Below are 21,495 nucleotides of genomic sequence, written 5' to 3'. Positions count from 1 at the left end.
GAACAAGAACGTGAAGAATCCACTGCTCATTTAGAGGTTAGACTCGCCATGAACTAAAGGATGAAAACAGAAGCTTTGCTATTCCTCCCATGCCTCCACCCTGTCAAAACACAATGCAACTTGGTTGGAGACTTCGGTGTGCTTCATTAGTGCTGCCTGATGTAGCCTTGAGACAGGAGCCTAAAGCTGAGTAAAGCTCTCTTTCAAAATGCACAACCTCTCAATTTGTTTTGGTTTCTGGTTTCACATATGCAGGAATGCTCCTTTGAGAACATACAGGCAGTGCCTGTATAAGACAAATGTGCAAATATACAATAAATTACAGAGGTATCTTTGTAATTTATTGTCTTACTCTATATATTTTATGACATACATAAAAGTCTAATGTATACGATTCATACAATTTATAATAAGACTGTTCAAAAACAGTTTCAGTAGTTCCCTATGAGAACCACCTAAACATACTACTATCACAGGTTAAAGTATTTTAGGAAACTGCTAATCCATTTCCACATGCATATATCAAATCTGTCCTCACTCATGTATAATCATCCATCTGGACCTGTATGCAATTTCTGTCTCTAATGGGAGTCTTAGTCTGCCCCCCTGTCATTACACTGCATATAAATGCCAGTTTCTCACTAAGGGTAGCTCTGACTCAGCCTCTCTGGGTGCTCCCTAGAAATACGACTCCCTTGCTGCCTGCCACATGCAGCCTCCCACCCCACTGTGGAATATAGACCCCCTATTTATAGAGCTGGCGAGGCCTGTAACCCTGGGTTCGGCACAAACTTTCTTTTAAACAACCACCCCCCTAGCAATCCACTGAGTGCACACTGACACACACAGGACACATGAGAGGGAGAGGGTGTGTGTTTGTGTGACCAAGATTGAGTGGGAGACCAAATCCAAGAAGCAAAGGGAGTCAGAAACAGTGAGACAAAGAACAAGAGACAGAGCCAACAGTTTGAGTGATTTTCTCAGACAGTTACAGGCCTACAGTGAAGACATTGCATGGATCGAATCAAGGAGTAATGGGACTTGACTGACAGAATAAGAATCTAGTCCACCTGTTCGCCGACGAGGGCTATTGTGGGAAGATTGATCTCTGCGTATGACTTCCAGAGGAAAGCTTATTGGATAATCCCTTATTTCACCTTAAAGCATTGATGCACTGGACAATTTGGTGGTTGAAGAGCGCAAGCAGGGGAAGACCAAGATTCTGAAGACATGCACTCCATCTTTGAGTAAGACCAGGATCGTACTCTAAAACATTTTTACAGCATTATAAAAAGGAAAGAAACCAGTGTCTGTAGAAACCCCATTCTACAAGCAGTTTATAGCCCAGTGCAACCAGGCTAAGACATTTGATTTAAACAAACCTTGCCAATCAGAAAGGTCCAACAAGACGTACTTTACAATTAAAAACGACAGTACAAACTTCTACTTAACAGGATATAAATGTAACTTAAGCCCTGGACTGTAATTATAAAGCAAGTCCAGGGAAATTATAAGGGAGGACGGGAAGGGTGAGGTCTGCGACGAGACAGAACAGTAGGCCGCAAGGACGCCAAGGCAGACATCGAGAAACTCAACAAGAAAAACAACACAAGCCATGGATCCTCATGGAGGACACTACCTCAACAAAGATGCTGTGTTATCACCTTTAGGTGCAGCACGGATCTGCCAGCTGCTACTTGGCTGCACTATAATGGCCCTTGTGTCCCACAGTGCAGGCTACAGTGCCAACTATGGAACCTTCTGCATGTTTGTGTGGTGCTTCTGCTTTGCTGTGACACTGGTCGTGTTCACTTTGGACATTACACGGCTCCACACATGCATGCCCATTTCCTGGGATAACTTCACTGTGGCCTTTGCCATGCTGGCAACTCTCATGTACATCACTGCCTCCGTGGTCTACCCTGTTTACTTCCTCCAGACGGAGTGTCCTGATGAAAACTGTGAGGTTCAAATCTACCGCATTGCTGTCACTGTCTGCTCCAGTGTCTGCTGTTTCCCCTACGGAGCTGAGGTATTCCTGACTCGAGCCAAACCAGGGGCTGTGGTGGGTTATATGGCTACTGTGTCTGGTTTACTCAAGGTGGTCCAGAGTTTTGTGGCCTGCATCATTTTTGGGGCCCTGGCCAGTGACAGTGAGTACAACCTCTACATTGCGACCCAGTACTGCGTTGTGGTGTACAGCCTGTGCTTCTCTGTAACTGTGATAGTGGTCATTCTGACAGTTTCCGGAAGAACATCGGCTCTGCGCTTCCCTTTTGACAGATTTGTAGTCGTCTACACCTTCTTTGCAGTGATCGTCTACCTCAGTACTGCACTGATCTGGCCCATCTTCAGCTTTGATAAGAAATACGGTGCCAGTACTCGTCCTGATGACTGCCCCCGTGGAGAATGTCCCTGGGACAGTAAGCTGGTTGTTGCAGTGTTCACTAATGTCAACCTAATTTTATATTTCACTGATCTTGTTTACTCCCAGAGGATTCGATTTGTCTCGAGCGCTGCAGTTTGAAATATTACTCTCTCAAGACTATTAAGCTTCAGAGACAAACAATGAAGATTTGAGTGCTCAACATGCCCTTTACAGTCAGCTCTCTGTAGAGATCTCATTCCCTTGAATCCATAAACATATGTTATGTATGTGTAACACTTTTTGCCATCAGTATTAAATATTATGTACAAAGTATTGGGCTTCTGTGCTAAGCAAAAAAACTAAACAGTATTTTCCCCATGGTGTACGTTGCACACTTGAAAGAAGGTCTTTCTCCAGTTCTTCTGGGACCTACCAGGGAGAATCTGCCAGGTGCACCATTGAGCTAATCTCAGCAGCTTTGTCCATGGAGGACTCTGGGAAACATGTACATCTCAGCACCTTCCTCTGCAACTTCCTTTGGTGGCCTCAAAGAAGATGGACCTGTGAAAATGATTAGAGTGTTAGTGCCATGACAGAAAAGCACCATAATTCCCACAAAGACTAAAAGATTTATTTAACTGTATTTAAACTGTAAAAAGAATGAAAACATGTCTCATAGGGATGTGTAGTGTTATGTCTGTAGTTTGCACTGAATGTAGCTCTTGGTTTTGACTGTTTAGCCATTTTCTGCCTTGATTAAACTTTTCCTATTATCCACTGAATGTTTAATGTGTCTGATACATGAAATGTATGTTCAGGCATGCTACACATTCAATAAACATTGAATTGTGTATGCATCGTGTGATTTGATTTCTGTATTTAGATTTCAGAGAGGAATCGTCAGGTTTCAATCAAAATCGAGATTGGTTTAGCTGCTTGCAAGTAGACTTAAGCTTGACTGAATCAAACTACCAAGTAAATTTTAATTCTTTGGTGCATTCGAATATATCTTAAATATGCACAGTGTTAAGAAAACACAGCTTTCTTCGTGAAGGCCATTGTTTTATTTCATAAACACCATTTGAATTTACCAAACATATCGGTTAACACAGGGTCAACAACAATGAAGAAAATTATGGCATTATTTGTAGATTATAGAAAACATAGCCATCTTATCTGACAATTAGTTTACAGCAGTGATCGTCAAACTTTTTTGGTCATTACCCAGTTTGGACAAGGAGGGGGTATTTCTACTGCCCCCATTGCCCCAACTAAATACTAACTGAAACACATCGATCTTTTGAAGTTCGTGTCACAAATGATTCACTTTTATGACTTTATATTTCACACCACTGTGCCGACCCTCCGTGTGAAAGTTTGTTTCATTGTTCCGTTTCAATTAACATGACGACGTCAGTGGTTGTTTCAGCATTTTGGTTCCGGGTGACATTTTTCTCTATTAATGATGACTTTGTTTATTTGTTGATGTTTTGTTTTGAATGTAGAATCCGTGTTGTCAATAAAGAAAGGCGTTAATAATGACGGGCACGAAAAGAACAATTTCCTCCAGTTAGCCGAGACCCACCTGTCATGTCTCTCTTCCCCTCACCGTGGGAGCCGGGGTGTGGGTCAGAAAACAACACTTCCCATCGGCAGGGCCTCCTCCTGCCTTTTATAGCTTTCTGCTAGCGTCGCCTAATCCAGCCACCAGGCCCGCCCCGCAGCTCTCGGTGATTGGTCGATCAATCATACGTCTTGGACAAACGTAAGATTTCATTGGCTCTTTATCCCGTCAGTGAAATTTCTCGCCAAAGTACATTTCAAGTACAGAGCAGGAAAATGGGGATATTTCAACTCCGCTGCTACTGGTGAATTCGACTCCAGCTTCGTTTAAGTTATTCGCAATTTAAGCCATTAGTGAGCAATTTTTATGGCTGCCGTTTTCTAAGAAAGTTGGAGATTATTTGCTGCTAAACCACAAAACCAGAGCTGCAAGTTGTGCAGCAGTTGTCAGACATTGCAATTCATGCATCTTTATTATGAATGAAATGGATGTCTTTCAGTTTAAAGTGACTGTTTCCCACTCTACACACTCCGGCAGGCCTCACACCTTTGAATCATGCTTTCTCATGTGTGAATTGGTCAGAACTGACTTGAGCTTTTGATGTATGTTGATTGCAATCAGACACTGAAAAGATCTCTGGACATTTTTTTTTTCTCCTTTAAAGCGTGATTGCCACCCACAAAATTACAGACAGTTCTCCAGACACAGATCTCCCAACAGTGCAGGGAATGTATGTGGGTGGCTTACAGTTAGAGCGGGGTGTTATGTCGAGGCATACAAATTCCATTTAAAATTTTGTTTAGTTTTTTTTTTTTTGGTTTCAAATTCGTGAGGATTCTGTTGATAGCATTTTACACAAATTTAATTTTTTTCAGTTATAACATAACAATAAAACATAGGTTCCACAATCAAATCCACATTATTAGTGATCACATCGGAGCTGTCTGGTCTGGTCCAATCGGTGGTCTAGTCTGCAGTCTCTGGAGCAGTTTCTGAGGGGCACTATTCTGGTCTATTTTCTTTTAGTCTCTGGGGGAGGCCAGCCTGTCGAGTGTTCTGGCCCGGTCTAGTCTCTGGGGGGGTCCGCTCTCTGGTCTGGCCTGGTCTCCAGTTTGTAGTCTTTCGGGGGTCCACTTTTCCTTGCTGTAGGCCATCACTCATCACCAATCAACGTAGACATCTTCAGCTGCCCACACTGCCCACAATCGAACCCGCAACCTTATTGAGGGGACGACATCACTAACCACTATGCCACCGTGCTGCTGAAGTCACCACATACATTTACATCAAGTCACCAATCAGCCTAGACATTTTTGGCTACCCACACCAGGAATTGAATCGACAACTTTCTTATTGTGGGGACAAGACAATAGTCTTCTTCTGTCAATTTTATTAACAGTGCTATTTGGCTCACTACTGCCACCAACAGTTGGTCCTGTCATCTGTCGTTTTCTCTAGCAAAACGACAGGTGAGTGACAGGACGGAGCCCTTCAGGGGCCAATTAGATTTCACATGAGGCCAATGCCCCTGTGGCCCTCAGATTTTAATTTTTGAGAATTCAGTTTTTAGCATTTTACACAAATTCAACCCCAAGACAGTGAAATATAGGCAATTTCTTCAGTTATAACTGAAAACCTTTAGGCTTCCAAACATTTAAGCAGAAACATAAAAATAAAACAATGAAACATAGGTGATGATCACAACATGGTGATCATCCACTTTATATATTCCCACATAAAGACCTTCTTCTGTCCAGACCAATACTAAAAGATGTGTCATTTGTACAGAAATTTGGTGTGAACTCCGCCGCCAGCAACATTGAGACAGTGAACAAGAGTGGCATTCTGTTCCAGGCTGTGAAGCTCCAAATCAATCTTTTTGTACCAGATGAGATTGGATCAGACATTTACGATCATCGCCTTATTGTGTCCTGTTCAGTCGGTGTCAACATCAACTACATAGAGAAGGCAAGTGTGTTGTCACACATCAGTTACAGAACATACATGATTAGTAGCCTAACTGGAAGAACAGCCAATTAACCTTTTAATAACGAATTCATTAATAGTTGTATATTACCTTGGATAAGACAATATTATGCGCACAGTGTCCACCATATAATGGGGAGTCAAGCAGAAGCTTTGTTTGTTCTCGATAAAATTAAAATAAAAGCAGGAACCTGAGCCATGTGGCTAAAACCACCCAACATGGTATTTAGATTGTAAATTGCATAACACTATGAATCACTTTGAAAATGGAACTCTTCCATGACATCTAGTTTGACATAGATAATATTGGCAAAATTCATGCCTCTGTGAGGTGTCCTCTGGCTGTTAGGAAAACACAGCCACACAGTGTAAACACAAGTCTTTCTGTGTATATATTTGGTCTGAGCTCAGCAGACCCTCAGGCAAAAGTGACACATTTTTTATCGTGGCATTGCTCTTGTGAGCAGCTTATGAATATACAAAGTTACATATTTAAAATTTAATGCATGGTAGTAAAAAGTATGCCACACGAATGCAGATGCAGCTTCAGCTTCTGGTATATGTACTATATGAATTGTAATGCATATTAGCTTCATTTAAGTGAAAGAATAGCATTATATTTTGTTTGTTTGTTTTTTCCCATCTGTCTTAAAACATCACTCAAATGCCAATATGTAAATTGAAACAGTTTCTGCTTGCTGTAATCATTCCAAATGGCTAGTGAAAGATCTTTGATCAGATACTACTTCTCCACAAAAACATAAAAACGCTGTGGGGAGCAACCTAAGGAAAGAATTTTGGGCACCTGCATATAATTTTAAAACAGTCATGAAAATTTGTGAATTTATAACTGCAAGTGAAACTAATTATGTTTGTATTCTCAAGGCAGTCTCTTACAATAGTGCAGTGCCATCACTTGCAGAAGCTTCAGCAATATCGTTCTGCTCCAAATGTAATCCGCTGCATGACCAACACTCTAGCGGGAGTGAACGAACAGGCCCCTGTGTGCACTACACGCACATGTTGAGGATAGAAAGGTTTTGAGGTAGCTGATGGCTGGTGTAGGCTACTGCACTGAGGGGGAAATAGACATTATTAATGCTGTTTCTGGCAGTAGTGGTAGCCGTCCTGTTTATGTGAATTAATAAAATCATATCATCATGATGTCAAAAAAAAAATTGTTCTTGATTGTTTGCCCTCATTTTGATAATTGCGGCCTTGTAGGTGTTCACAACTGTAGATGCTCTGACTGATGGAGGAGTGAAAATGGGCATACACAGGAGACTGGCTGTATGCCTCGGCACACAGGCCCTGCCAGCATGGCCTTTATTTTTTAACCAGTATAAATGTATATTTCGTATTGCTTTAGTGTTTAGTGTTTCCCCAAAGGGAGCAATAAGAATGCTGTTGGACCCAGAGCGCCTCAAGGACAATGTGTGTTCACCAGGGGGCGCCACCAACCAATGCCCTACATATTATGGAGGGTAGTCTTTTTTGCAGCCTCTTGATAAATGCTGTAGAAGCGTTTTGTGTTTGGACAAGGTACGGTGTAAAAAAGAATTGCAAGACAAACAAACTAATAAATCATATTCCCCGCATACGGTTGCAAGAAATGCTTTCAAGTTAATTGTCAAGCATAACTGGATAAATAAAAAACAAAAAAACAAAAACATAATTCAAACAGTAGATGGAGCCATGTGCAAATAATGTATTAATTCTGTCTTCTCCTAATTACCTAATGGGAAGATAATTATCATATCAATAGACCATTTATATACACTGAATGCTACTTTCTAAGAGCCTCTCTATATCTAACCTTCTCTAAAAAGGGAACTTAAGTTTTTGGATGACCAAGAGAAGATCTTTTCACCTGTCATAAAGAAAACAACAAAACTAAGCGCTGCAACAGCCAGGGGTGACCACAGCAGCTGTTGGAGTCAGACCCCCAGTAGCTTCATGAACAGGAACCCCAGGATCAAGAAGACACTTTTTGTCAGACAGAGACACTGCAGTCTTTAATATGGCTTGTCACATCACTGTTGGCGCAGTACAGGCTGTCAATAAACCACACCTTCTCTATGATTGATGAAACATAAGATAACCATGGGCTCAATTCAAATGGCAATTCAAAAGGGGCATTACTACCGTATGTGCAATGTTATATTATTTTCATGAACTGTCTTCCCTTAGGAATGTCTTGTACCTTGTAATTTAAAGTTTGATTTCTGTTATTATATCACTTTCTTTGGTCAGTTAACAGGTGTTGAAAAAGAATCATTTTAACACTTAATTTTGGTACAGCTTTCTAAATGTTTCTAAATGAGGTCCTTTCCCTATATTAGTTAGGTTTACTAGTTAAACATACAGTCAGCGGTTTGCAGTGAAGCCACCATGGGATATAGCCCTACACAATGCCATGCTTTAGTATGTGACACTGCAGAACACAGGTAGCGACTGATTAGATTTCAGAGCACCTTGCTGCATAAATTTGCATATTTATGAGCAAACACTGATTTCCCAGAAATTGATGTAACTTCTAAGCCCTCAACGCAAACAAATCTAATCTGATACCAAAAATATAATGTAAAACAACTTGCATGTTTTCAGCAAGTTTCAGCAATCATCAGCTAACTGACTTGATAAGAAGGGACTGACTTTTCTTGTGAGCCTGATACTTTGTGGATGACATTTAGTAGAAACTTGATACTTCATACCACATGTACCATTCGAAGAATATTATTATATTAAAATATTATTGGGGAGGCTGTAATACAGATGCAAAGATGCAGAAAAAAAGAGGCTTTTATTTGTCAACTACATTTTCTATGAGGCAATGAAAGTGAGGGGGTGTTTTCCCAACCTTTTAGTGTTACTTTTTTTTTTCAAATGCCTATTGTGGGTGTGATTTCTTTGTACCAACAAGTGTCAGATTTTAATAATCGCACCAGCAATGTTTTGTAGTCACCTAACAGGTAATTCTTGGCGGCTGCTCTGTAACAATGGGCGCTGTATTTTTGGTTTTAATGTGCCTCTCTTGAGAGGAAAGACTATCCTTCATGAATGAAGACACGTGACCAAACACGGTGACGTCTGGCTTCGATACAAGAGAAAGGAACAAGGATCAACAAGGAGAGCGCGAGCGGGGCGTTTGGGAGCGTTGGTCGGTGAGACGGAAGGTACAAGTGCACCTTTAATGTCCGGCCGTCCACATGCTGCTGTGAGAGAAGACCCTTGACGGCCTACAACTTCGGAGAGCGTAATTAACAAAAAAAGTCAGGTGGGTCTGGAAGCCAAACAGAGTCGGTGTTGTTATGCTGAGTGTGCATGCCTTCGCCTCGCCGCTGACAAGCCGCGCCGAGCCGCCTGCTAGCTTTAGCAAACGGCTAGCTCCGTCGTCGAGCTAGCGCTCGGATGAAGGCGGAAGCTTTTGGGTTGTTTCGCTTTTTCACAATAAGAGAGGTCGCGTCGGCTCCAGCGGCCGGGCGCGCGTCCGTTACGCACGAGCAGGGGTTTATTTTGATAGAGGCGCAGCGGAAGCTGCGGTGCAGTCGGTGAGAGCTGACGTCGGTCGGGCTACGACAATGCTGAGATGGCAGCTAATCTTTTGTACACACTCATGATCCGCGAATAAAACATGCCAGGCAGATTTGGGGGGTTTCGGCGGAGCACGTCGGGCAGGACATCTCCGTGCGTGAACGGCGATTTTTCCAAACTGAGGAATCTCTCTATGGCCACAATATATATATAAATACATATATTTATATTTATATATATATTTATATATATATATATGCGAGTGTGTGTGTGTGTGTGTGCGTATATATATTTATATATATAGTAGGAAGGCTGAGCACGGGGATTTCCTCGCTTGCTTGTTTTTGTAGGCGGGGAGTTGTTTGCCACTTTGACAAGCAGGCATTTGAGAAGGCTGGAGCCAGAGCCGAGGAATGCCAGAACTCTGTGAACTGTGAGCGGGCTGCTTTTATTTTTTAACAAATAGTTTGTCCGGACGCCGCCCCCCCCACCACCACACACACACACACACACACACACACACACACACACACACACCCCTCCGGGTCCACCGCATCGCAGCGCTCCTTCGGCGGTTTGTCAACTCATGCGCTTCTCGCCGGCCAAACCTGCTGCTTCATCAGCTCGTTGTGAAAAAGGAGCGAGAGCGAGCCGAGGCAGCAGCTTAGCGGAGATCAGGTTGGTTGCAACATTTTCTCTCTCTCTCTCTCTCCCCCCCCCCCCCTCTCTCTCTCTCTCACTCTCTCTCTCTCTCTCTCTCGTGGTATTCCTGTCAGAGATGAATGTAAATTGTAAAGCCTGAGCATCGCGTTGTGAATTTTTTTTTGTGTGCCGCTTTAAATTCATGTACAGATTTTTTTTATTTTTAATTTTAATCTTGGAGTAAATGCTTCCTAACCCGTCGTTTTCGTATCGGATCTATTCACCTGAAGTGACAATTAATTTAACCACTGGCTCAATTGTAACAATGGCAGTGCCAAACCAAACCCGCTGTTCGGGGCTTTAACATCACATGCAGGCATTTAACCTTATTGTTTTACAACATTCCGCGATATTATTATTTATTTATCATGCTGAATCATCACAATGATGTATTTAGACGTTCTTACAATCCACCCCGAAATATGGCACCACTGGGTAAAGGTCTGCTTGCCAGATAAGGGTCGATGTTTATCACCAAGTCGCCGTCATTGAGGAGATGGATCGAAATGGTGCTGATCTGTTGTGCAAGTCACTCATCTTGCCATGAGCATCAAGTGATGACCATCATGCATTTATCAATAGTCTCATGTCCATTCAACTGAGAATGTGCATTATATTGCAGTGCTGTCATGATGTACATCAACAAACAGGGAGTGAGTACATTTAGCCTGAGTGTTTAGGTGTCAAGTGCTATGTCAAATCCATTTGAAAAATGCATGATAAGCAATATATTATGCCTGTGTTGTTATAATGGATTCCTGCAATGATTGGCTGTTTAAATGGGGTTGTGTATTCCTGGCTTTATGGAAAGTTGAGAACAACACCTAATGTTGCTATTATGATATAAAAGGGATTGTAGGCTTTAAGTATTTTGGAATGAGTGTTATGTTGTAAATTTGTCACTTTATATTGCAGAGAACCAGCTTTCTTGTGACATTGTTAAATACAGTGAAATGCTTTTTTTTCCCCCCTCTAACTTTGGGCTGCCAGATGCTGTTGTTTCCCTATGTATGACATGATGGAATTTGCGGCCTATCAGTGTGCATGCTTATGGAGGGCAGGTAATGAGTTACCAACGGAGAATCTCTGTGCAATTTGAAAAGTCACCTTGGAAACTGTTGAGTGTATATGGGCAGGGCTAAACAGCTAGAAGTTACACATTCTTGCTCAGATATCCGACTTATTTCATCATCTCCGTTCATCGGTGCAGGGCATTGAAGTGTGTTTAGCAGACAGACCAGCACTACATCAGAAGGTCAGTTTTGCAATGGAGCGTAATGCCCATCTCTGCCTTTCCCTGCAGGTAACAAGAACAGATGAGGATCTGTATAAGAGTCCGATGGGGCAGGCTGTGGTGTGTGGATGGAGGCAGGGAGTGGTGGAGATCAGCTTTGAGATTTATTGCCTCTTGCATTGAGGTAGCGATGATAAAATAAGGCTGGATAGCATAGAGGTGAATTGAGTGCACAACTCATATCCAGTAGCGTTGCTCAGAATGGACAGGTGGTGGAGGCTGGAAGAGGATATGTGAGGTTGATGAAACATGAGGAAAGACTTTACACAGCATAGAGTACAGTCTGGCCACCAACACCTCTGTTTGGTCAACATAGCTGTGCTTTGGGAATACTTATCCTATTCAGGACAATTAACAGCCTCCAGAAAACAACACAAATGTGGGATTTGTCCACAAAAGTGCTGCTTAAGCTGCACAGGGAAATGGGAGTGACTGGAAGGAAGAGAGAAAAAGATCAATATAGTTTTCCCCCCTTTTGCAATAGGGAGGGAGTGTTGGTGATGAAACCTCTTGCAAGTGTAGTGGGGATTATGATTGCTTAGCATTGCAATATGCCCACTTCGCTCCTCCAAGTAATACTTTCAACCAGACAGAGTAGCAAGTGTGTTCTACGATTTTTCTGTTTGGCGCCTGAGTTAGACTTGGCATGTTCATTACTGCCCTCTGTGTGTGTTCATAATGTAGATTAGAAAATAATGGACACAACATGGCCAATGTAAGTGTGGAGCTGTTCGCTGGCTCCTGTTTTTCATCTAACCTACTTTTACCTTGGCTGATTTATGTGCAGGACACATCCACTGTAAACTGACATGAAAACAAGCATCTTTAAACCACACCCATTCTAATTCATCACACTAAGATACAATGAAACTAGTGAATCAAAAAGGGAAGTGCCAGTTTCCAAGTGTTCTCGTCATGTTTTGGGCTTCTAATGTGTGCTGGATTGATCAAATTGACATATTCCCAGTTGGGTTTCTCTATTAAATTTGTATTTCCCCTTATGCTACAGATGTTGATCCATAATAAATTATTGTATTATCTGCTCTTTTTATCAAAAATCTTTATACTAACAAAAATTGTAATGTCTAGTAATAACTACTTAACTAGTAATGGGAATCATTTATACAAAAAATATCACTTCTTTACAAAAAGAAAGTGTTTATCAGTAAAAAGCCTTCACAGGCAGTCTGTGTTGCTTAACATTCAGACATATATTTAGATATTATTGCTGAGTTCCTGGTGCAAACAGGGTGAGTACTTTGAGGTTCAGTCTCCTGTTCAGACAGAACATTTTAACACTGTGGATGGTGATGAAACTTGCAACCTTACCATACAAAAATAAAATCCCAAACAAAATGCTGTCAGCATGTACCATCAAACTAGAATGCAAAGATTAAGATATGTGATAAATTCAGTGGAGGGATGATCGTGGTAATGATCTGGGGTAGACTTCCATTATCATGTTCTTGTTGTCGAATACGTGATTAATTCAGATCATATTTTCTCTCTCTCTCTCTCTCTCTCTCTGTGTGTGTGTGTGTGTGTGTGTATATATGTGTGTGTATATATGTGTATGTATATATATATATATATAGTGTGCGCATTTGCAATCACATTTAGTGTGAGGCTTCATCAAAAATTTGTAGACAGACATCATCAATCACTTGCCATAATGTGAAGTGAGTGGCGGTAGTGTTATTAATAGCAATCTGCATCTTTTCTTACTTGCAGGTGATAAGTCTCCTAATTAACTGTTTTTGAATCAAAGCACACAGCAGGCAAAAACTATATGATACATTCATTTACGTAGTCTCTTTTTTTCTTTTTTTTTATAATGCTGCGAACTCTGCTTATTAGATGGCCTCATCAGACAAGGTTGTTTTCATTTGAAGATAATCTCCCCAAATCATCACTTTGCAGTGGTAGTAATTGCAGACGAGAATAATTTTATTTGAATTGCTTTAAAATGTGTTGAATTGCTGTAATTTAGCCTATTGTGCTGCAAAGGCTGTGCTGTAGCTGTAAGGTCAATGCAATGGGAATTTAATATGTATGCAGCCAATGTAGTAAAGCTCCTGGATATTTTGTTTGTGTGTGGGTCGTCTGCAACCCTTACTTCCTTTGCCAGTGCAAGGCCGAAGTATCAAGAGCTGTTCTCTTCCTGTTTAATCAAGTCCTCCGGGCAGATACTTTGGAAGGCCAGTGAAATCTCTTTTCTTGTCCTACCGCTTATACTAACAGAGCAGCTCCAAGAGTAAACACCAGCTACTAAGCTCTAAAATAGACTGTGTATGTATTGAAACATTGGTTAATGCCAACCAGTCCAAACCAAGTCCCTTTAAATATCCCTCACATTATCAGTGACTTCAGAAAATACAAAATCCCTTGAGGGCAGTGATTCATGTTTTTTTTCCCTTTAAAACCACATGAACTAGATGCAAATTTCAGGCATAAATGTGCCACATATTCTTCTTGGCGTAACCTACTAGGATCCATATGGGGCTTTTTTTAGAGCCAGTGTCTATTATAGTGCATCGCTTTTCTGGATTACAACTACCACTGTTTGTCTCAACTTTATAGCCACAAACTTGACTCTTTCATATTGATGCGATATAATTACCAACGTTATGATAGTTTGATCTTTCTAAAATTTACTGATAGAATTTTAAATAAATTTTCTTAATTTATGAAGGTATCAAATAATTGCATGCATATGTGTTAAATCTTGTTTTCCTGATCCTAGTCAGAATGCACTGCTTTAATGAATTAGAAACGTGCAGGCTACCAAAGTTGCAGCTCCGAGTTTAAGCACTAACAAATAAACTAAGAGTCTAATACCAGGCAACCATTAAAATTTTTCGTTTTCTTGTAATGCAGCTAAAGCAATTCAGTTTACAGCCTTTTTCCAATTCTCATTTATGGTTGGTAGAAAGTGTTACTGCTGCAAAAATGTAAATGCTTGGATAATTCACAAATTCAAAATTGTGTTCCAGAAGTTATAATTTTCTCTGCTGACTTCTTATGTCAATTATGGTATGCTTCACTATATTCAACATCTGCCTATTCTAGTTGCCTGAATATATCTGCATTCTAGAGCGATATCATGATGATGAAGAGACTGTTGCTAACAACCATTCGAATAGAGTCATACTGTATTTATTTCACAAAGGTTGTCATATCAATTTTGGTTACTTGCTTTTTTAATATTGCCTTAAACCTCCACTGGTCAAAAGTATTGGCTTAGTAGTTCCCCTCTACTGCAAGCGTATCACATTTCCCTCTGAAAGCTGCTGAATGATTTCCCCTCTCCCCCTTTTTGTCACTCTTATTTCACGCTCTGAATACTTAGTAGTTAATAGCTTCCCTCCCCTCATCCCATCGTACCTTTCTCTCCCTGAGACATGCCTGCGCACTGTTGTCTCCATACACAAGTTTACACCAGTCTTCCAGAAACTCTTCCAGAGCTATCAGAGGAGTCTGATTTTTAATTTGCTGTTAAATGGCGCCCGACACATGGAGCCTGCTTGATAATTGACTTCACTCAGCTGAAGGGAGGAATGATTAGATCTGAATAGCTAGGTGATCTTTTCAACTCTGAATTAGAAGGGAGGGTAAAAGTAGTGTCTCTGATCAGGCATAAAGTGTTGAGAATGACTATTTATGGCATACAGAGCGAACATGTGGGCTGGCTGCAATAAGCATCTCAACCCTGAAAGAGCAAATGGACAGGACAACAAATAAGCACAGAGTAGAAATTAATGAGGCAAAGCGTAATGAGAAAGTGCTGACATTTCCCTTATTTTTCACACACTCATCTCATCATGTCCTTTTCAGTATCTATGTGGTTATCATCATTCTGTTTCCTGTGGAAAGTCCAGGATAATTGCCTATGAGGCTGCAAGTCTCATACATTATTGATTGGAGAAACTGAATAGGTGATCATACTGACTTCACATCCAGGTCTCTTCTTTTGTGCTCTGTTAAACGTCTAAGATGGGCAGGCTTCGCAAAGACAAAGAGTTGAAAGCGATGCTTTACTCTGCTATGCCAATGAAGGCCTATCCTTCATGTCAGCCGTGGCTCTTCTTCAACTTCTTTACCAAGTCTGGTGTGGTTGCAGCAGAGTGAGATTTAAACAAGGCACATAGGCAAAATGAGCCACATCACATTTCTTCTTTTTTGATGCAAGATTATATTCAGCTGTTTGGTTTCGCCAACTGAGTTGCTGTCGTTGGATGCTGCCTGTGCTTTCCTGTAAACAGTATTTAATCAGCATGCACCTCCACTGTCTAGTTTTATCCACTTCATTAGCAAGCTGCCAGTGCCAAGTGCCTGGACGCTTCTTTTCAAAAATTGATCGTGACAAGTTAAATTTATATGTGCTTGTGTGGTTTTGGTAATCTGTCTCTGTGTGGAAAGGTGTGCATGTGATTAGTTACGTGATATGCAGTCCACTGTCATCTCTCAGTAAAGCTTGCTCCCCAACCATGTTTAGTATTCAGAGAGCAGGCGCTGTAGTAATCTGGATTCTGAGGCAGGTTGCTGGGGTTTTTGTTTGCACTTATGGCCCTGATAATCTTGTTACACTGCTGTCAAGTGGAGCTGGCTCTCCCTGCAGTCCTCAACCACCATGCCTGCCTGCCCCCCCCCCCCCCCCCCCCCCCAATCACCATCACCGCCCCCACTAGCCTACCGCCATTTTGAGACAGCCACTGATGGAAGAGCCTTGGATATATCCTTGAAGAATCACCTCCTGAGCATCTTTATTCAGCCACCCCTGTCCCTGTCTCCCACCCCCACCTCAGCCAGGCAATGACAGTGATAAATATTCATTAGGGGATGCAGTGTGTGGATGCTGGAGCCTCGGTTCCCCACCTCAACAAAGGGTCCCCTAGCTAATGGTGTCCATCCTTCGCAGCCCTCCTGAAGAGATCCTGTGGAGGGGATGACATCATTAAAGTGTGACACGAGCTCAAGGCCAGACCTATCATGTCACATCAGCATTTATCCCACCAGAGCCAACCCCCCCTTTGAGACTCCACCTAAGCCGACCCCACCTTTAGAAGCTGCTGTCCATACAGTCAAATGAACACAGACAGTTTTGAAGGTTGAGTATGTTGTTCTAATCTTGCTAGTTAAACTTCACAACTTTCTAATTGACACCTTGGTTTTGGTCCTTGCTGAGATCAGTATTTTTTTTTCCCTCAACCTGTTCCTCTCAAACTCCTCTAAATGTGTCGAGCATGCATTTTTCACAAGGCTGTTTGCTCTCTCTCTCTGTCTCTTTCTTCTAAGCCTCTCTTTCCCTCTCTCTCTCGCCATCTCCTCCTTCTCTTTCTCCTGGTGACCACACTCAGCGTTTTCTATTTCCTGTGGGTGTGATGTCTCTCCTCCACAAGCAGTCAGCTCTGATTTGTCAGCGTTCTTCCAGGCGATTCATAAAAATTCAGCAAGCACCTACAAAAGACATCTGTGTCCCCGCACTTGCTCCCTGCCGTCGCTGCCCCTGTTCTCCAAGCTGCAGCTTTCACCTCCTGCTCCCTGTGCTCGGAACACACAGAAATCAGGAAATCATTAATAGCGTGTGATGCATGTGTGCAATGAACACACTGGTGTCTACTGCCCTACATTGTGACATGAAAAGGGTGATCTTGTCAAATGCAAAGGGCATTTTTTACCAATCGAATCAGCAAGTCTGAATTTTCCTCTTTTTTTTCATCATAGGTGCATTTTTCCTATTCTTTTCTCTCTGCATGCTTGTGTGCGCATGCCTCTTTGTCTCTGTGAGGTATGACATGCCTGGTAGTGGAAGGGAGCAGCTGTGCATTGGACCTTGTCTGTGTTGTGCTGCCATGCCCTGTCATTGGTAGCCGTCTGTTGGCAGCAGCCTGTGCTGGAGGGTTGTAGCCTGGGCACAGTCGTTCCAATGTGTCATATGGTGAGCCTTCAGTGTGCCAACCCATGCCTCCTATGTTACCCTACACAGCTGCGTGACAGAATATGCCTCCTCAACATGGACAATGTGCCACCTCTTGACATATTCAAGATTCCAACTGCTTTTTGAACAATGTAGGATCTAAGCTGCTGAGTGGGGAAATGATAGGCTTAATATAAAATTTGGAAGATGCAGCCTTTTTTTCTACTCATCCCAGTAGCTATTAGTGGAGTACTTTCCTGTCTATTTGTCCATTATCTGTGCATCATCAGGCAGACCATTATCCCATTATGCTTTGCATCTGTGGTCCAAATGCTTACTGGAAATGAGTCACCACAATGGCCGGCGAAAGGTAGGTGTTACTATCTGTCAGCTATTCATAGCTGGCCCAACAGGGATAGAAGTATCACATTTAAAAAGTCCTTCGCAGATTGGGAAAGGCTTTTTGTCTGGACATCTGCAGCACAGAGAAACATCAACGTTTTATGTGGAGCCAGAGGACTTTTTGAAGTGAAAAAAAAAATCAAGAATGCAAGTCACAATCTGACCTCATGTTATGTCTCCAGCCTGTGTGATAGTGTCGTATTCAGGTCATTTTTAACAAGCGTCTGTCTCTCCTTGTTTGGCTCAGGTGATTGGTTCACCTGTAACACCCTTCTGTTGCCATGGAAATATCCTGGCCATTTTAGTGCACTTCAGAGCTCTGACTTGTGCGTTTCCTCCCCTTTCCTTTCCTCACTGAGCTTATGCACACCTCGCGTATATGCATAATGTCAAGCTTATTAGGTGTGTAGGCCAGAAACACATGCCCACACAGACAATGGTACCCTTTGGCGTGTCTGTGTTTTCTCACAGAATCCTGTTGTTCCCTGTTGTGATGCTAAAAAGTTGTAAGAGCCTGCATGCATTTGTTTATGTGCTCAGTACAAACACACACTGTTGGACTGTGCAAATCAGCTTACAGAGGCAATGTGCTGGCTGGGCTGACTGTGGTGGGTGCCTGTGTCGCTGACACAGCATTTACAGTGTGTACTGTAAAGCACCGAGGGCCGTGTGTGTATGTGCGTGTGTGCAGATGTGTGTTTGCTTATCTGGTGACAGAGCTCACATGGTGAAAAGCACCCAACCTTCTCTCTATCTTAACACCAGTAGGTTAGATTTCCTGCCTGCACAGCTTCTCTTGGTGTTCCCTCTGTAAACTGCAGTGTAGTCCTGTTATTCTGGAGTAGTGGGGGCTCTGCAGTGACTACAGAATATCCCTTTTTTCATTGATTTACGGGATTACAGTCTCACATCGGCCAAATCTAAACAAGTATGACTGTCTAGACCGGATAGCTCCTATAGTAGATGAAAGCCTGCCCCGTGCCTCTCTGTCAGTGTGTTGTATGTACAGCAGAAAGGCTCTAGTCTTTTTCAGTCAATTTATGGCTTCAGCTGTTTCTCCTCTGAGAGGCGGCACTTAATAGAAGTGACTACTCAGTGGCTTTGTTTTCTAAGAAATTGTTGGCAATTGCTGCCAGCCAACTAAATGTCATTCCACTCATGATTCACCACATTGCTTTTTCAGTACAGTGCAGCATTCAAGTAAGCAATCTTAAGCCACTTCCCATTGAACTTAATGGCCTCATCTTCCTCACACTAACCTATGTTGCAGGGGGAAACACCAAGTCACTTGTTCATAATAAAAGCTGCAGTAATAGTGCAGGTACCAATCAATTAACAGGCTTGGCATTACTCACAAGGAAGTCTGAAGTCCTTGACCTACTTTGTTCTTTTTTTTGTATTTCAAGGACTCAGTCTTGCTGTAGTTTGTCTGCAAAAAAAATACATTCTTGTGTATTTTCCTGTTACTATTTCATACTGACAGTGAACTATCTCACCCATAGACCAACCAGCATACAGGTGGACGCGGCTGTCGTGGCATGACTACCACAAATAAGGGTAACAAGGCCTTGAAGGTAATTCTATAGCTTGAATGACACAGAACTAAATGTAAATGATTAAATCTAATAACAAAACAGCTAACACTAAGAAACCACCATATGCAGGTGAAGAGGGAGCCAGGGGAAAATGGCACCAGCCTGACAGATGACGAGCTGGTGACCATGTCAGTGCGGGAGCTGAACCAGCATCTACGAGGGCTGTCGAAGGAGGAGATCCTGCAGTTGAAACAGCGACGGCGTACCCTGAAGAACCGGGGCTACGCTGCCAGCTGCCGGGTGAAGCGTGTCACCCAGAAAGAAGAGCTGGAGAAGCAAAAGGCTCAGCTGCAGCAAGAAGTGGACAAGCTGGCCACAGAAAATGCCAGCATGAAGGTGGAGCTCGATGCTCTTCGCTCAAAGTACGAGGCCCTCCAAAGCTTTGCTAGGACTGTGGCCCGCAACCCTGTCACCGCAGCCAGGGGACCTATGGCTTCTGTCATAGGGCCCCTCATCCCTGGTAAAGTAGCCGCCACCAGCGTCATCACCATTGTCAAATCCAAAACGGAAACTAGGTCGTAGTAGCAGAAAGTGTGGGAGGAAGATTTTTAAGATTAAACTCGTCAGTGCATTGTAACATGGCACAGAATTGCCTGTGTAAGTTCTCAGTTTTAGCCCACAGCATTAACACTAACAATATGCTTTCCATCATCACTCAGAAAGTACAACTCAGCAGTCTGCACTTGTCTGCAGACATTTTGTGCTTCAAGATGACACAATCAAATTGTATATTTTAGGATAATACAACAACAAAAATTCAGAAATATTGGCAATACTGCAACATTTAATTTAAAAAAAGAACTGGATATTTAAGAAGGTAGCATTGGGAGACAAAAATGCAGACTGTTAACAGCATGTTGATTTTTGATGAGGTACTGTATGTGATGCGTGTGTTTACTTAGATTTTTCCACAATTTGTTAGTTTCAAAACTAGTAGACTAATAGATAACAAAAAGTCTTACTCCTGGCCCATAGTCCAACATTAACTGAAGAAAGAGCGAGCACACGTCTCACTTAAAACACTTTTGCTTGTTATTATGCACTGACTTGAATTAAGTTAAATAGCAAATGGTCACAAACTCTTGGCGTGGAAGACAGGTTTCTTCAAAACAACCTGACTAATCCAAAACTCGTAAATTAATCCAATTTGTGATTTTTGTTGGTCGTCTGTCAAGAATATAAGCATGAAATAATGCTCCCAAATGTAGCATTAATTTCTGTTTATGCATCTGTGACAGGCTTTAATGAACTTGTCATTATCAATATGACTGGTAGATGCAATAATATATGTATGCACTGAAAATACAAAGAGGTCTTGCATAATTATGGTTAAGTGGAAACGTTAAAAGTGATCAGCAGTTCTTAATGATATCGTTCCAGAGCTGAGTGCCATTCCACTATGACAAGATTCTTCTACAATATCTGAAAATCTGAATGTTATTACAGAAATATCCTCATGTTTTGTGGGGACAGTGAAATCTACAAACATTTTGAAGCATCATTTTTGCTCATAGAGAAAATATGTTAAAGTTGTTTTGTTTAAAAGATCTATATTGCATTTTTTGTAATTACTTGTTGACAGGGCCATCAGATATTTCCAAAAAAAAAAAAAATCTTTACACAAGCTTTACTGTTTGAATTGTTAAGGTGTAGAAAACTTTGTCTAATGTTGGGTTTTTGATTTTTATGACTAGGTAGATGACCTTCCATTGTTTATAGAAATACAGAAAAAGAAAAGCTAAAAAAAAAAAAAAAAAAAATCCTGTGACATCTTTTTGCAATTGTACCGAAAGTGGCTTACTATTGAAGTCTGATAGCTTTTTCTAGTGACTAGGCGCGTACTGTGGGGTAGCGCGTGATGTGATGTGTAAGTGACAAGTTGGCAGTGTTGTTCACTGTATAGATGTCAATGCTGTGCTATTTAAAACAAATCTGTAGAGCTAAACTAGGTGGTGTAAACAAGGTCAATTGTCTTTGTGCGTATTGGCATCTGTGATATCCTCTGCTTCCTTGGTGTTAGTTACAAATCATAATGTCATTAAAGAGTTTACTACATTGACCCATGTAAGTCAGAATTAGGGGAAATGGCATTAGTGGACATGAAGCTCAAAATAATACTGTCATTACAGAACC

The 21,495-nt window shown here is 41.7% G+C and overlaps 2 protein-coding genes and 1 pseudogene across 4 annotated transcripts; all 3 read left to right on the top strand.

The window, feature by feature from the left end:
* The first annotated feature begins 877 nt into the window (after positions 1-877).
* Positions 878-3,198, top strand: myadml2 (myeloid associated differentiation marker like 2). The gene has a single exon (XM_029508888.1). It carries the CDS (start codon positions 1,616-1,618, stop codon positions 2,525-2,527), a length of 912 nt encoding a protein of 303 aa, XP_029364748.1. The 5' UTR covers positions 878-1,615; the 3' UTR covers positions 2,528-3,198.
* A 574-nt stretch (positions 3,199-3,772) lies between these two features.
* Positions 3,773-7,878, top strand: LOC115047227 (pyrroline-5-carboxylate reductase 2-like; annotated as a pseudogene).
* Positions 7,879-9,042: 1,164 nt separating this feature from the next.
* On the top strand, positions 9,043-21,122 carry LOC115047574 (transcription factor MafG). Of its 3 annotated transcripts, none has more exons than XM_029508598.1 (3): positions 9,043-9,195; positions 19,270-19,341; positions 19,432-21,122. In XM_029508598.1, the coding sequence occupies exons 2-3, from the start codon at positions 19,306-19,308 to the stop codon at positions 19,882-19,884; spliced, it is 489 nt and encodes a 162-aa protein (XP_029364458.1). In that variant the 5' UTR covers positions 9,043-9,195; positions 19,270-19,305; the 3' UTR covers positions 19,885-21,122. The 3 variants fall into 3 exon arrangements, with proteins under 3 accessions (XP_029364458.1, XP_029364459.1, XP_029364460.1); XM_029508599.1 differs by lacking the exon at positions 9,043-9,195 and adding an exon at positions 9,208-10,130; XM_029508600.1 differs by lacking the exon at positions 9,043-9,195 and adding an exon at positions 13,424-16,555.
* The last annotated feature ends 373 nt before the right edge of the window (positions 21,123-21,495 follow it).

The sequence above is a fragment of the Echeneis naucrates genome, chromosome 8 (genome assembly GCF_900963305.1).
Source record: "Echeneis naucrates chromosome 8, fEcheNa1.1, whole genome shotgun sequence".
Lineage (NCBI taxonomy): Eukaryota > Metazoa > Chordata > Actinopteri > Carangiformes > Echeneidae > Echeneis > Echeneis naucrates.
This window is presented reverse-complemented; position numbering and strand designations above follow the sequence as displayed.

What these genes read in the sequence shown, in the direction of transcription:
- myadml2 (XM_029508888.1), top strand. Translation starts at nt 1,616, where the DNA reads ATGGATCCTCATGGAGGACACTACCTCAACAAAGATGCTGTGTTATCA.
- LOC115047574 (XM_029508598.1), top strand. Translation starts at nt 19,306, where the DNA reads ATGACTACCACAAATAAGGGTAACAAGGCCTTGAAG. An exon ending in AGGGTAACAAGGCCTTGAAG is followed by an intron (nt 19,342 to 19,431) that starts GTAATTCTATAG and finishes CACCATATGCAG; the next exon opens with GTGAAGAGGGAGCCAGGGGA.